Source organism: Grampus griseus (genome assembly GCF_964374135.1).
Source record: "Grampus griseus genome assembly, chromosome: 10".
NCBI classification, from domain to species: domain Eukaryota; kingdom Metazoa; phylum Chordata; class Mammalia; order Artiodactyla; family Delphinidae; genus Grampus; species Grampus griseus.
The window spans coordinates 59,469,407-59,486,370 of record NC_139004.1 but is presented as its reverse complement, the minus strand read 5'-3'; the positions used below and the strand labels follow the sequence as shown (position 1 = coordinate 59,486,370).

The 16,964-nt window shown below is 40.2% G+C and overlaps 1 protein-coding gene across 1 annotated transcript in view; it reads right to left on the bottom strand.

The window, feature by feature from the left end:
* Positions 1-16,964, bottom strand: part of ULK4 (unc-51 like kinase 4) — a 513,951-nt gene that overhangs the window by 452,320 nt on the left and 44,667 nt on the right. Inside the window, exon 17 of the mRNA XM_082664206.1 lies at positions 6,719-6,797. Within this exon, the coding sequence (XP_082520332.1) occupies positions 6,719-6,797 (79 nt within the window). The remainder of the gene's footprint in view (positions 1-6,718; positions 6,798-16,964) is intronic.

The following is a 16,964-nucleotide window of genomic DNA, read 5'->3' as shown; positions in this document are numbered from 1 at the left end:
CAGCCAATTGGTCACAGGAATTAATCAAGAACTAAAAAACGTTAAGTAGTAACAGAATTTAAAAAAAGATGGCATCACAAAGGAGCACCTGACACAATTTCAAGTTATTCTGTAAACTCGTCATTATCCAACAGAAAATAATTCACAGTATAGTATATTCATAATTCAAAAGTTTCCTAGGTAAATATACACTTGCTTTTTTAAATTAAGTATGATTTTTCCCAAGTTTCATTTCAAATTAATAAAACATCAGCAAACACCCAGAGAGGAAAAAATGAAAGAACAGAGTACATAAGGACCTCAGGAATTAACACGCACCTCCTCCTCTCAATGGAGCATCAGGAATGCAATGGGTTTTTTTTGTTTTGTGTGTGTGTGTGTGTGTGTGTGTGTGTGCGTGCGTGCGTGCGTGCGTGCGTGCGCGCGCGCGGTACGCGGGCCTCTCAATGTTGCGGCCTCTCCCGTTGCAGAGCACAGGCTCCAGGCTCCGGACGTGCAGGCTCAGTGGCCACGGCTCACGGGCCCAGCCACTCCACGGCATGTGGGATCTTCCCGGACCGGGGCACGAACCCGTGTCCCCTGCATCAGCAGGCGGACTCTCAACCACTGCGCCACCAAGGAAGCCCAGGAATGCAATGTTTAATAAGGGACAGCAACAGGAGCTGGGGAAATACTTTGAGAACACAGAGTACCCAGTCTCTGAAGAGAAGAAAGCACTGGCCACAGAACTCAACCCGAGTGAGCACGGGGACAGGTTCAGCTCAAGAACTGCTGGGCCAAATGCTCCCAGTAGCCACAGCCGCAGCCGCAGCAATTTCCAGGGGGACCAGGCCACAGGCATGGAGCCAGGGGTGAGCTGATGCCTTCTGCCCAGACCTGCCCAGTTTCTGTGGCAGAATACACTATCCCATCAGAGCCACAGGAGTCCCAAGCACGAGGACTTGGGCAGCCTCTCAGCTCCAGCCCTGCCTTCTGTTCTGTCTTGCCCAGACTCTGTGCCCCAAGGCAGCCCTCATCTCCAGACCTTCCGTGACTCCTACCTACGTATGCGTCTCCCTCATCACCTCTGGCACCGAGCGGGAGCTGACCCTCTAAACAAGAGCCATCACAGCCCCAGGACATTCCTGAATGTATAGATCAGTCTTGCCCAGGGAATGTCCTACTGATGTCTAGGCAAACTATCTATGACTGTGAGATTCATCTCAGCGTATTTCCCAGTGCTGAAAGGATGAACTCATTTGCAATGCTATTCAGCATTCCACTGTGGGAATGCGACATACTTTGTCGATTCTGCTGTTGATAGACACGTGGGTTGTTTCAAATCTCGGGCTGTTACAAATCATGCTGGCAATATATATTCCTGTACATGTCACTTGTTACCCTGGGTTACAGGGTAGTGACGTGCTCAGCTTTCAGAGATCAAGCAGTTTCCCAGACCGGCTCTGCCCATTTACATTCCTCAGCAGCATGTGAGCCCTCCTTCTGCTCAGTATTTTCACCAACACTGAGGACTGTTAAGGCTTTTTAATTTTTGCCAGTCCGGTGCCTGTGTTGAAATTTCATTTCGGATTTGCTTTTCTGATGCCTCAACACTTTTCATATTGAATACTAGAATTTATATTGGCCAGACTTGGTTATTAACGTCTGCCTTCAAATATCATAGCAATCGGCAGATCTATCAACACTCTTCAAAATCTATCTGTGGAAAAAAAAAAAAAACTCGTATCCAGAATAAAATCATTTTTTACTCTTTCCACCACTACAAACCTGGTCCAAGTCACCAGCACCATCCCTCATCTGAACTGCCACAGCCCCCTAAACTGGTCTGATTCCACCTTGCCCCCGTCCTTGTAACAAAGTGATCCTTTCCAAACATCGGCCACACCACGGCACTCCTCTGCTCCAAATCCTGCAATGGCTTCCCATCTCGTTCAGACTAAAACCCCAAGCTCTGACCATGGTTTACAACAAGGTTCTGGATGGCCTGGCCTCTGGCTACCTCACTAACCTCATCTCCCATCGGTACCTCATGCTCAGTTCCAGCTACACTCGCCTCCTCGTTGCTTCTCGAAACGTGCCGATCACTTATCTACCCCCCGTCCTTTCTTTTTTTCTTTTTACTTATTTTTATTGGAGTATAGTTGCTTTACAATATTGTGTTATACTGTACCGCAAAGTGAATCAGCTATCCGTATACACATATCCCCTCTTTTTTGGATTTCCTTCTTATTTAGGTCACCACAGAGCACTGAGTAGAGTTCCCTGTGCTCTACAGTAGGATCTCATTAGTTATCTATTTTATACATAGTATCAATAGTGTATATACATCAATCCCAATCTCCCAATTCATCTCACCACCACCCTTTCCTCCTTGGTATCCATACGTTTGTTCTCTACATCTGTGTCTCTATTTCCACTTTGTAAACAAGATCGTCTATACCAATTTATTCAGATTCCACATATATGAGTTAATATACGACATTTCTTTTTCCCTTTCTGACTTACTTCACTCTGTATGACAGTCTCCAGGTCCATCCATGTCTCTACAAATGACCCAGTTTCATTCCTTTTAATGGCTGAGTAATATTCCATTGTATATATATACCACATCTTCTTTATCGATTCCTCTCTTCATGGACATCTAGGTTGCTTCCATATCCTGGCTATTGTAAATAGTGCTACAGTGAACATTGGGGTGCATGTGTCTTTCCCATCAAGAATGTTCTTCCCCAGCTGAGGGAACTATTCCCTCAATTCCCTCAGGTCTCTGCTCAGCCTTCCCCAAACAGCCAATCTCTAAACCACCGCTGCTGCCACCTCATCATTTCCAAACCCTGCTACATCTTTCCCACTGAAGTTATCACCACCAAATTTTATATATTTATTTGTTTATTATCTCTCTCCTTACACTGGAACACAAGCTCTGCAAGAACAGAGATTGCCATCTATTTTTATAAAATAAGCACCTAGATAGCACCCTGTACATACGCAGGTACTGACAAATATTTGTTAAGAATAAGAGTATCGTATATATGTCCATGCCACTCTCTCGCTTTGTCACAGCTTACCCTTCCCCCTCCCCATATACACTACCAAACGTAAAATAGATAGCTAGTGGGAAGCAGCACATAGCACAGGGAGATCAGCTCGGTGCTTTGTGACCACCTAGAGGGATGGGATAGGGAGGGTGGGAGGGAGACACAAGAGGGAGGAGATATGGGAACATATGTATATGTATAACTGATTCACTTTGTTATAAAGCAGAAACTAACACACCATTGTAAACCAATTACACTCCAATAAAGATGTAAAAAAAAAGAATAAGAGTATCAATTTCAAGAATGAAATGGATTATCAGTGCCAAGAATAAAACGGCATCTATGAATTCCTTCTAGAACAAGACAAGAACTTGCCTGGAACGACGGTCTTCCTGCAAGTAACACAGGCCATACCCACAAGAGGTACTCCGTAAGTGTTCAATTTGTAAAAGAACAAGAAAGAACTTGCCTTTTCCTTCTCCATTCCCTTCTCCCCTACCTTTTCAGACCCTCTAAAACAATGCAGAATTTACTTCCATGCTACTATTTTTTAAGAATATTTATATTTTTTTCAAGAATCCATTCTTTCCAGATTATATTTCACAACAGTAGCAGCTATTATTTAGACTTACGTTTAAATAGATTCATTGTTTTTATTTGTTTCTCCTTTACATTATCTTAAAACTTGGGTGGGAAAGTGGGTGTTGAAGTTGGCAGCTCCTCAAGTAGCTTGCTCAAGTAAATTTGTTTTAGAAATGTTGGTGAAATTCAGATTGAGTTTCTGAAAATGTCTTCTGTCCCCACAAGTAGGCAATACAATGGACGTAACAGAGAAATTTAACATCACATGACCTCCTAAGTGTCGATCCATTTCCACCATTTTCTTTATCTTCTAGCCTTTAGTGTTACAGAAAAATTAAATGTAAGTCTAATGTGCTATTATTTGCTTATAACCTGGGTTTTAGATTTTATTTTTATCTTTGAAATTACAAATTTCACCAGGATAGGTCTACGTATGCATTCTTTTTTTCAATGTTTTGCCTGACATTTGGTGAAAAACCTTTCATCTAAAGATGTGAGTCTTTCTTCAGCTCAGGGTGAAATTTTCTCCTATTATTTTTCATTTCTGTTTGCTTGGATCTCTCCTCCTGGAAATCCCATTGCGTTTATCTTGGATAAGTGCTGTCCCAGAGAAATAGAACTCAAGCCACACGGGCAATTTAAAATTTTCTAGTAGCCACATTAAAAAATAAAAGTAAAAATTTTAATATTTATCCTAATATATCCAAAAATACTGTTTTAGAATGTAATCTAAAAAAGAGTGGATATATGTATTTGTATAACTGATTCACTTTGCTGTACACCTGAAACTAACACAACACTGTAAATCAACTATACTCCAATAAAAATTTAAAATAAAAATGTAATCTATAAAGAAAATTACAGGTGAGATACTTTACATTATTTTTTTTTTTCATATTGAGTTTTCAAAATCTGGTGTGTGGTCTCTACTTGCAGTTCATCTCCATTCAGACTTGCTGCTTTTCAAGTGCCTAGTAGCACTTTTGTCTGATGGCTACCATACTGGACAGTGTAAGAGATGTTCTGCAACTGTCTTCCGTGCCTTTTTAATTCATGATTTTTATCCTTTTTTCTTCTTCTGAATCCTAAGAGAATTCACATCTTACTTATCTTCAAATTCACTAACTCGGCTTCTAAGGTACCCAGTATCTCCTACTTACTACTGCATCTACTGAATATTTTAATTCAGTCATATTTTACACCTTCAGGGGCTCTTTCTTCATGGCACACTGTTCCCTCCTATTTTGATTATCCAGGAATGTCCTCTAGAATGTCAGGACTTGGTCTTAGAATTTTCATCAAGTTCTCTCCCATCTCCTGCAGCAAATCCGTTTCATTGGAGACCCTTTGCTCTGAGTCACCAGAAGGAGCCTCCACTCCTGAGCTCCTAAGTCTTCTCCTCTTCTGCCTAAGTGTCACTGCCCTATCTGCTTGGTCTTTTACATAAAAATCTAGTTTACAGATCTCTGATAGCCAAGCTGGGTACCATCAGTGATCATACAGGTCACAATTCATTTTTCTTGGTCACAAAAAGAAGGAAAAGTTTAGACTTAGTAACATTTTCTTTAGTAGCTCAGAGGTCTAATAATTGCAGGGAATGGGGACGGAATCATAAGCAGAGGAAACGCACAGAGCACAAATTAGTCCCCCATTTGCTTCCACCTAGACAGCCCAGGACTAGCTGGAATGCCATCCCAGCAACTGGCTACGGTACTGGACAGCACAGACACAGGACAGCTTCCTTCACCGCAGAGAGTTCTATTAGACGGTACTTGGCTAAACAATTCTTCTCAAAGCCCCAAAAACCACACTAGCAGGTCTGGCTCTACAAAAATCCCTTCTTTTTACCATTTTCTCCTTCCTTCAGGAGTTCTGCCCTTCCCCCTTAACAGCCTTGGTTTTTCTCACCTATTTTGACTCAACACTCTCCTAGCCCAAGGGATAAAAATCTACTGCCAGTTAAGTGCAGTACACATTAACAGGATAGATAGAAAGTAGTTTTTAGTGTTCAGGAACATTCAAAAAGGCAGTACAGGGCTTCCCTGGTGGCGCAGTGGTTGAGAGTCCGCCTGCCGATGCAGAGGACACGGGTTCGTGTCCAGGAAGATCCCACATGCCGCGGAGCGGCTGGGCCCGTGAGCCATGGCCGTTGAGCCTGCGCGTCCGGAGCCTGTGCTCCGCAACGGGAGAGGCCACAACAGTGAGAGGCCCGCGTACCACGAAAAAAAAAAAAAGGGCAGTACAATGGTAGCATCCACTTCGTGGGACTTGGAATTACTGGTTAATTAATAAGGGCTTCCCAATATTGGTATTTGAAAGAAATGACTGATTCAGTTGTCCCTCAGCATCTGTGGGGAACTGGTTTCAGGAACCCCACAAATACCAAAATCCACAGATGCTCTTATATAAAATGGCCTAGTATTTGCATATAACCTATGCATATCCTCCCACATACTTTAAATCATCTCTAGATTATTTATACTGCCTAGTACAATGTAAATTTTATATAAATACTTGCCAGTGTGCAGCAAATTCAAGCTCTGCTTTCTGAAACTTTCTAGAACTTTTCTCCCCCTGAATATCTTCAATCCATGGCTGACTGAATCCACAGACTCAGAACCCGTGAATACACAGTGCCGACCACATTTGAAAATACCTTTAGTGCATGCCTGGCAGTTAAATACTGTCACTATTGTCAGAAATAAATGACAACTGGTGGGGATAAAAACACTAAATTCAATGTGAAAAACCCAAAAAAATTTTAATTTGAAGTTGAGCTGGGTTTCCAGTAGAAAATACTTTAGTTATAATAAAATGTTGAGTAGACCACATGAAAACTAGTAATGAAATAAACCTTATCCATAAATTATTGAAATGCAGTAATGATGACTAGAGTCCACAAGCCTTGTAATTCCACCGCACCACCTTTGACAACAGACTATGCTGTAAACGAGCGGCTGTGCTGAAGTGTACAGGTCTACTGAGGTTATTTTATAACAACTGCCACAATTCCACACTTAACACCAATGAAAGCTGCATGTTCTAAAATCAAGAACAATCTTTGCCATTCGTAACATTTCAGTAATAAAAGAAATTACCTCAATAACAGGTGTATTTTCCTGGAGCTCCGTTGTGTGCGAAGCCAGTAAACCAATCAACCGAGCTACCTTGGCCCTTCTGTAAACAGAGAGAAAATGGGCTCAGAAGTGGAGAGTTAGGACCAAGGAAACCAAGCCCAGTTAGTCACATTACACAACTGTAAGCATTAATATGAGATAGAAGTGGAATGAGACAGGGTGAGCAAACATTCCTGTACATATATGGTCCAGAGAAACGTTCCCTTGTGCACACAGGGAGACCTGAACGCAATGCCCTCCGTAGCACCATCTGTAACAGTGACAAAAACTGAACAAGTTGTGCTTTAATAGTGAAATGGAAAATAAAAATTTTTTAAAGTCTCTGCTTGTTTTTTTTAACATCTTTATTGGAGTATAATTGCTTTACAATGTTGTGTTAGTTTCTGCTGTATAACGAAGTGAATCAGCTATATACATACGTATATCCCCATATCCCCTCCCTCTTGCATCTCCCTCCCACCCTCCTTGTGCTATGCCGCTGCTTCCCACTAGCTATCTATTTTATATTTGGTAGTGTATATATGTCAATGTTTCTCTCTTACTTTGTTCCAGCTTATCCTTCCCCCTCCCCGGGTCCTCAAGTCCACTCTCTACATCTGTGTCTTGATATTCCTGTCCTGCCCCTAGGTTCATCAGAACCATTTTTTTTTTAGATTCCATATAAATGTGTTAGCATACAGTATTTGTTTTTCTCTTTCTGACTTACTTCACTCTGTATGACAGACTCTAGGTCCATCCACCTCACTACAAATAACTCAATTTCATTTCTTTCTGTGGCTGAGTAATATTCCATTGTATATACGTGCAACATCTTCTTTATCCATTCATCTGTCAATGGACACTTAGGTTGCTTCCATGTCCTGGCTATTGTAAATAGTGCTGCAATGAACATTGTGGTATAACTTTTTTGTGTGTGTGTGTGCGGTATGCGGGCCTCTCACTGTTGCGGCCTCTCCCGTTGCAGAGCACAGGCTCCCGACGCGCAGGCTCAGCAGCCATGGCTCACAGGCCTAGCCGCTCCACGGCATGTGAGATATTCCCTGACCGGGGCACGAACCCATGTCCCCCGCATCAGCAGGCAGACTCTCAACCACTGCGCCACCAGGGAAGCGCACATGACTCTTTTTGAATTATGGTTTTCTCAGGGTATATGCCCAGTAGTGGGATTGCTGGGTCATATGGTAGTTCTATTTTCAGTTTTTTAAGAAACCTCTATACCGTTCTCCATAGTGGCTGTATCAATTTACATCCCCACCAACAATGCAAGAAGTTTCTCTTTTCTCCACACCCTCTCCAGCATTTATTGTTTGCAGATTTTTTGATGATGCCCATTCTAACTGGTGTGAGGTGATACCTCACTGTAGTTTTGATTCGCATTTCTTTAATGATTAGTGATGTTGAGCATCTTTTCATTTGTTTGTTGGCAATCTGTATATCTTCTCTGGAGAAGTGTCTAATTAGGTCTTCTGCCCATTTGGGGGTTGTTTTTTTGATATTGAGCTGCATGCGCTGCTTGTATATTCTGGAGACTAATCCTTTGTCAGTTGTTTCATTTGCAAATATTTTCTCCCAGTCTGAGGGTTGTCTTTTCATCTCGTTTATGGTTTTCTCTGCTGTGCAAAAGCTTTTAAGTTTCATTAGGTCCTATTTGTTTATTTTTGTTTTTATTTCCATTTCTCTAGGAGGTGGGTCAAAAAGGATCTTGCTGTGATTTATGTCATACAGTGTTCTGCCTATGTTTTCCTCTAAGTTTTATAGTGTCTGGCCTTACATTTAGGTCTTTAATCCATTTTGAGCTTATTTTTGTGTATGGTGTTAGGGAGTGTTCTAATCTCATACTTTTACATGTACCTGTCCAGTTTTCCCAGCACCACCTATTGAAGAGGCTGTCTTTTCTCCATTGTATACTCTTGCCTCCTTTATCAAAGATAAGGTGACCATATGTCCGAGGGTTTATCTCTGGGCTTTCTATCCTGTTCCATTGATCTATATTTCTGTTTTTGTGCCAGTACCATACTGTCTTGATTACTGTAGCTCTGCAGTATAGTCTGAAGTCTGGGAGCCTGATTCCTCCAGCTCCGTCTTTCTTTCTCAAGATTTCTGCTCTACTTATTAGTAGACCAATGATTTTATACGCAAGTAGTCAGTAGTTAATATCAGGATAGTGAAGCATATGTGTATATATTCACTTGAAAAGAAATTTTTACAAGTCTAACAAATCTTGTAAAAATACTTTCAGTGAGGTGTTTGTTTCATTACCCAGCGGAAAATGAAGTATTAAATTATAAAAGTAGTTTTATAATGAAATATAAATTATTAAATATCACTTCAGGTGATTTGGAAAAGTTCACTTCACGGAGAAAATTAGTTTTGATAAGACTTTTTTAATTGGAAAAAAAATGGTTGAGTTGATTATAACTGTACTCTTAGTAATGCTTGCATTGCATGTTCCTCATCCAGAGAGCCTCTACTTTTCATATTCGTAAAATAAACTGTGCAGAACCCGTGGAGGGAAACAAATCACACTCAGAGAAGTACCACAGGTAAGTGTTCATGTTGTCAGAACTTTATCATACAGAGATAATTCTTATGGATTTCAATGCTTCTTGGATTAGCCATTTAAATCTCTAAACATAAACAGATTAAAGAAGTCCTAGGCATTTCTATGATTAGCATTCTGCCTCTGAGTAAGAAGATTATGTTTTAAAAGTAATGGTTTTGAAAAAGATTTGGCAGGACACTGGCCCAAAAGTTACAAGGAAAAGCTTCCAGTCACAGCTCTGTCACTGACCAGATATGGGACCACAGTCACGTCAATTACACTTCAGTTTTGAATTGCTTAAATGTGTGCAGTTTAGAAGGTCAGATGGATTAACTTCTAAGTTTTCTCACAATGTAAAACAAATGCTATTATCAAAAACTCACTAATGAATTAAAGGATGCAAGGCAAAAACTTATCTCAGTTCAAAGACAAGCTCAAAATACTTCAGAAATCTTGAAGCACTTTTTCAATCTACAAAATTAGATAATGGCAACCAGATTTATCCAACTAAAAGAAAAATGTATCAGGACATGCTAATTAAATATTTTTCCCATTCTCACGAGAAACAATTCCTATCAGAACTAGAGAAAACACCCTCCTTGAAACTCCTACAGTTTTAAGTTGTAAACTATTTAAACTAATAGTGACAATATTTCTCAATTTATACCAAATACTTACATACAACTATATCTACATGTAATGCCCTCACAAAACTGGCTCCGTCTCATAATTCAGAATTCTTCTTAAAGGTCACCATTTCGGGCGCCCCTCATGACCCATTATGCTGTAGCTCAGAACATCCCACATCCATAACAGCACGCAAAGCTGCAATGGCCAATAAACCTTCGTGCGATAACAAACATTCCATGTCTACATTGTTCAACACAGTATCCACCACATGCATGTGACTATCCAGCACTTGAAGTATGGCTGGTGCAACTGAAGAAATATATATATGTATATGTATACCCACACACACATAAAATTTACTTTAAGGAACTAGTTTATTTTTTACTGAAGTATAATTGATGTATAATATAAGTTACAAGTGTACAATATAGTGGTTCACCATTTTTAAAGATTATACTCCACATATAGTTATCATAAAACATTGGCTATATTCCCTGTGTTGTACAATATATCCTTGTAGCTTATTTTATACAAATTAGTTTGTACCTCTTAATCCCTTACCCCTATCTTGCCTCTCCTCCATCCCTCTTACTGCTGATAACCACTAGTTTCTTCTCTATGAGTCTGCTTCTTTGTTATATTCACTAGTTTATTTTTCAGATGCCACATATAAGTGATATCATACAGTATTTGTCTATCTCTACTTCACTTAGCATAATGCCCTCCAAGTCCATCTGCGTTGCTGCAAATGGCAAAATCTGGTTATTTTTATGGCTCAGTAGTATTCCATTGTATATATGTACCACACCTTCTTTATCCATTCATCTGTTGATGGACATTTAGGTTGTTTCCATGTCTTGGCTATTGTGAAGAGTGCTGCTATGAACATTGAGGTGCATTACCTTTTCAAATTAGTGTTTTTGTTTCTTTCAAATATATATCCAGGAGTGAAAATGCTGGGTCATAGGGTAGTTCTATTTTTAGTTTTTTGAGAAATATGGAACTAGTTCTAAATTTAAATAACCACATGAGGCTTCCCTGGTGGCGCAGTGGTTAAGAATCCACCTGCCAATGCAGGGGACACGGGTTCGACCCCTGGTCCGGGAAGATCCCACATGCCGTGGAGCAACTAAGCCCGTGTGCCACAACTACTGAGCCTGTGCTCTAGAGCCCGCGAGCCACAACTACTGAAGCCCCTGTGCCACAACTACTGAAGCCCCTGTGCCACAACTACTGAAGCCCGTGCGCCTACAGCCTGTGCTCTGCAACAAGAGAAGCCATCACAATGAGAAGACTGCGCCCCACAACAAAGAGTAGCCCCCGCTCACTGCAACTAGAGAAAGCCTGCATGCAGCAGCAAAGACCCGATGCAACCAAAAATTAAATAAATGAATAAATAAATTTAAATAAATAACCACATGCAGCTAGTGGCTACTGTATTAGAGCAGATCTAAAATGTTACAGTTACTTCTTTGTGTGTTTAATAAAACAGACTATTTATTATCCATATCCTCCACTAGCCCACAAGGTCCATGAAGGCAGGGCTGCGAGCACTAAGACAGTACGTGGCATGGTCCCTCAATAAATGTTTGTTGAATGAATATAATATCAACATCAAAACAAAGTAACTAAACACATTAGTAGAAAATGGGTGGGTAAAAATATGACTGAATAAAGGTAAACAAAATTGGAGCAGAATTTTCAATGTAAATATCAAAGCAGAATTTAAGGCTAAAATCATTAAATGAGGAAAAGATTGTTTGAGGACTAAAAACAGTATGACCTACAAAGGATGTAAGCTGTGAGTCGTTACAAACCATATTAATAAAGAATACTAATATAATATTATTATATTAATAATAATAAAGAATAAAAAGTAAACCCAATAGTAGTGGGAAACTCCAATCTACCTCTCTCCCAAGCACAGCAAGAAAGCCACAGTGAATACAAACATACAAGCATCATAGTAACAGATGTATATATCAAGCTCTACGATCTAAACTCGGACCACACTTACTCAGTGGGAGGCTGTATAGGATGGTGTTCAGGACTCTGGAATGAAATGTCCTGAGGCCAGTCTTGGCCCCATGGTTGGGGCGGGGGAGGAGAGGAACCCTGGGTTAGTTACTCCTCCTTCATGTGCCTGATGACTTCATGTTAACTAGGACTAACAACAATATGTACCTCACCAAGTTACTCAAAGAGTCAAAGGAAATAATCCGTGTGGAGAAATTACCATGGTGTCTAACATTTAATATGTGCTGAATGGGCTAGCTATGATTACCACATTATCTACTACATTCATGACATTTTTTTTTTTTTCTGCGGTACACGGGCCTCTCACTGGTGTGGCCTCTCCCGCTGCGGAGCACAGGCTCTGGACACGCAGGCTCAGCGTCCATGGCTCACGGGCCCAGCCGCTCCGCGGCATGTGGGATCTTCCCGGACCGGGGCACGAACCCGTGTCCCCTGCATCGGCAGGCGGACTCTCAACCACTGCGCCACCAGGGAAGCCCCATGACGTTTTTTTAATGATTTTTTATTAGAGCACAAAGATAAATTCATAGAATTCCCAAAGGCAGAAATTATACAGGACATATGATGATATAATAAAAGTGAAATAACAAACATAAACCAAAAATCCTAAACGCTTGTAAATTTAGAAGCACTTCTGTATAGCTTAGACAGCAAATGAAAAACAAAAATGCCCATTAGGGCTTCCCTGGTGGCGCAGTGGTTGAGAGTCCGCCTGCCGATGCAGGGGACACGGGTTCTTGCCCCGGTCTGGGAGGATCCCACGTGCCACGGAGCGGCTGGGCCCGTGAGCCATGGCCGCTGGGCCTGCGCGTCTGGAGCCTGTGCTCCGCAACGGGAGAGGCCACAACAGTGAGAGGCCCGCGTACCGCAAAAAGAAAAAAAAAAGCCCATTAATCACAATCGTGTAAATAACACAAATCAAGAGACTGTCATACAGAGTGAAGTCAGAAAGAGAAAAACAAGTATCATATATTAACGCATATATGTAGAATTTAGAAAAATGGTACAGATGAACCAGTTTGCAAGGCAGAAATAGAGACACAGATGTAGAGAACAAATGTATGGACATCAAGGGGGTACGCGGGGGTGGGGGTATGAACTGGGAGATTGGGATTGACATATATACACCAATATGTATAAAATAGATAACTAATAAGAACCTGCTGTATTTTAAAAAAATAAAATTAAAAAAAAACTTTACGATAGCAGACGAGACACTGACACCCACTTTTCTGTTCCCTCAAGATTCTGCTAAAAGAAAAGAAGTTTATAATTAAATAACTGGAGACAGAAAGAAAGGCTGAAAGTAGACCAGAATGTTTGAGGAAATCCTAGATGACACACTTAGATGGAACTAGACAGAAAATGGAGAGAAGAAATTCCTGTCTAAGAACCACAGGTAAAGACAGGTCTTCCCAACAAGCCTCAGAGGTTTGGAATAAAGTAAAACAGAAAGCAAGGATTAGTCATAGACAGTCATCAGATTAGAGAACTTCACGATGAACAGGTGAGCCAATTAGGTCCTGCCTCCTTCCCATCTCCCTCCCTGATACACAGAATAAACCCTCAGTCCTGGCCTCCAGGGTAAAAATGTAAAATTATCCCTGCAGTGAGCAATCTACTCTGGGGTGGGATACAAGTATGGATGTGGAGAACAGAGAGTGGTCCTCCCCACCAGATACCAGAGCAAGGAAAGAGGTTAATGGAGGAAAGCCAGCCCCACCCCAAAGAAAAACCCAGCCTGGAAACTGACGAGGCCTCCAGCCTGCCTACCTGCTCCTTCAGCTAGGTGGGCTCCCAACATACAAGCCAACTAGTCAACAGGCATCATCCACTCACAGGCCAGGCCTTTAAAGAAGACGTTGTTGGAGAAACAGACTAAGAGAACCATAGGGGAAATGTGTACTGCCAGCTTCTATGCTGATCAATTTAACTATTTATTCATAATATAAACTAAGTACCAAAGATCACCAAGCATCTGAGGAGCCAACAGCATTAAAAAGCAGGACCATGATGAAAACGAAGTGACCCACAGGTTAAAAAGAATAAAATTTTTATAATCCTAATGTTTAACCTTAAATATTAGTCACAATATTTAACCCTAAATTCTATTCCAAAACGGAATTTTTATAATCCTATACTTTATCCTCAAATTCAAAAGTACATTTTAAATCAAATATAGGCAGCTAGGAAAAAGGACCAATCAGAGAACAAATGAACAAAAACTTGAAAATATGATTGCTGAAATAAAATAGTGATTCTCAGTAAAATGAGCAAGGATAAGTATCAAGCTTGAAAACTCAAAGATAAAATCAGGGAAGAGCAGTAAAAGAGAGTTTGGCAGTTCTTCAAAAGGCTGAACACAGAATTACCATATGACCCAACAATTCCACTACTAGGTATGTACCCAAGAGAAATTAAAACATATGTTCACATAAAACCTTTATACACATGATCAGAGCAGTGTTATTCATAACAGCCAAATGTGGAAGCAACCCAAGTGTCCACTAAGAATGGATACATGAAATACGGCTTATCCATGCAATGGAATATTATTCAGTCATAAAAAAGAATGAAGTGGGAATTTCCCAGTGGTCCAGTGGTTAGGACTCCCTGCTTTCACTGAAGGGGCCCAAGTTCGATCCCTGGTCAGGGAACTAATATCCCACAAGCCATGTGGCACAGCCAAAAAAAATGAAGTACTAACACGTGCTACAACATGGATGAACCCTGAAAACATTATGCTAAGTGAAAAGATGCCAGTCACAAAAGATCACATTTTGTATATTTATATGAAATATTCAGAATAGGCAAATCTATAGACAGAAAGTAGGTTAGTGGTTTCCAGGGACTGAGAGGAAGAGGGTAACAGGTACGAGATCTCACTGGGTGATGAAAAGTTCTGGAATTCGATAGTGGTGATACATGCACAATTTTGTGATTACACTAAAAACCGCTAAACTGTACAGTTTTAAAAAGTGAATTTCCATCGTATCAGGAAACTAAAAAAGAAAAATCACATGATCATATCAATATATGCAAAAAAAGCATTTGACAAATTCCAACACCCATTCATGACAAAAACTCAGTAAACTAGGAATAGAGGGAACTTCTTTAACTTGATAAAGACTATCTACAAAAAAATACAGCTAACATCATATTTAATGGTGATAAACTCAAAATTTTCCCACTAAGATCAGGTACAGGGACTTCCCTTGTGGTCCAGTGGGTAAGACTCCATGCTCCCAATGCAGGGGGCCCAGGTTCAATCCCTGGTCAGGGAACTAGATCCCACATGCATGCCACTAACTAAACTAAGAGTTCTCGTGCCACAACTAAGAAGCCCACGTGCTGCAACTAAGAAGCCCACGTGCCGCAACTAAGACCTGGCGCCACCAAAATAAATAAATAATAGTTAAGGAAAAAAAAAAGATCAGGCACAAGACAAGGACATCACCTCTCACCACTATTCCTTTTCAATATTACACTGAAAGCTCCAGGTAATGCAATAAGACAAGAAAAGGAAACAAAAGGCATACAGATTGGGAAGGAAGAAATAAAACTGTTTGCAAATGAAATGACTGTCTATACAGAAAATCCTGAAGAATTAACAACAAAAAAACCTCCTGGAACTATTAAGTGATTACAGCAAGGTGCAGGATACAAGATCAATATATAAAAGTCTTACCAGCAATAAACTTGTAGAATTTGAAATTAAAAACACAATACCATTTACATTAGCACCCAATAAGTGAAATACATAGGAACAAATCTAATAAAATATGTATAATATCTATATGAGGAAAACTACAAAGCGCTATTGAACAAAATCAAAGAAGTAAACAAGTGGAGAGGTATTCCATGTTCATGAATAAGACTCAATAGTGTCCTGATGTCAATTCTTCCCAAATTGATCTGTAGATTCGATGTGATTCCACATTGTCAGTGTGGATACTGACAAACTGATTCCAAGGTTTATATGGAGGAAAAAGATCCAGAATAACCAACAATACTGGAGAAGAGCAACAAAGTTGGAGGACTGATGCTACCTGACTTCAAGACTTACTACAAAGCGAAAGTTATCAAGACAGTGTGGTATTGGCAAAAGAACAGATCACTGGAACAGAATCGAGAGCCCAGAAATAGACTCACATAATCAAATGATCTTTGACAAAGGAGCAAAGGCAATACAATGGAGCAAAGACAGTCTTTTCAACGAATGGTGCTGGAATAACTGGACATCTACAAGAAAAAAAATGAATTTAGACACAGACTTTACACCCGCTCACAAAACTTCAACTCAAAACAGATCACAGACCTAAGTGTAAAATGCAAAACTATAAAACTCCTAGAAGATAACATAGAAAACCTAGATGACCTTGGGTGTAGCAATGACTTTTTATACACAACATCAAGGGCATGATCCATGAAAGAAATAATTGATAAGTTGGACTTCATTAAAATTAATAATTTCTGTTGTGCAAAAGAAATGTTGAGAATGAGAAGATATGCCACAGACTGGAAAAGAATATTTGCAAAAGACCCATCTGATAAAAAACTGTTTTCCAAAATATACAAAGACCTCTTGAAACTCAACAATAAGAAAACAACCTGATGAAAAAATGGGCCAAAGACTTGAACAGACACTTCACCAAAGAAGATATACAGATGGCAAATAAGCATATGAGAAAATGCTCCACGCCATATGTCATCAGGGAAATGCAAGTTAAAACAACAAGATACCACTACACACCTATCAAAATAGCCAAAATCCAGAACACTGAAAATACCAAATGCTGGCAAGGATGTGAAGCAATAGAACCCTCATTCATTGCTGATGAGAATACAAAATGGTACAGTCACTTTATAAGACAGTTTGGCGATTTCTTACAAAACTAAATGTACTCTTACCACACAATCCAACAAACAGGCTCCTCGGTATTTACCCAAAGGAGATGAATACATACGTCCACATGGATGTTAACAGCAGCTTTACTC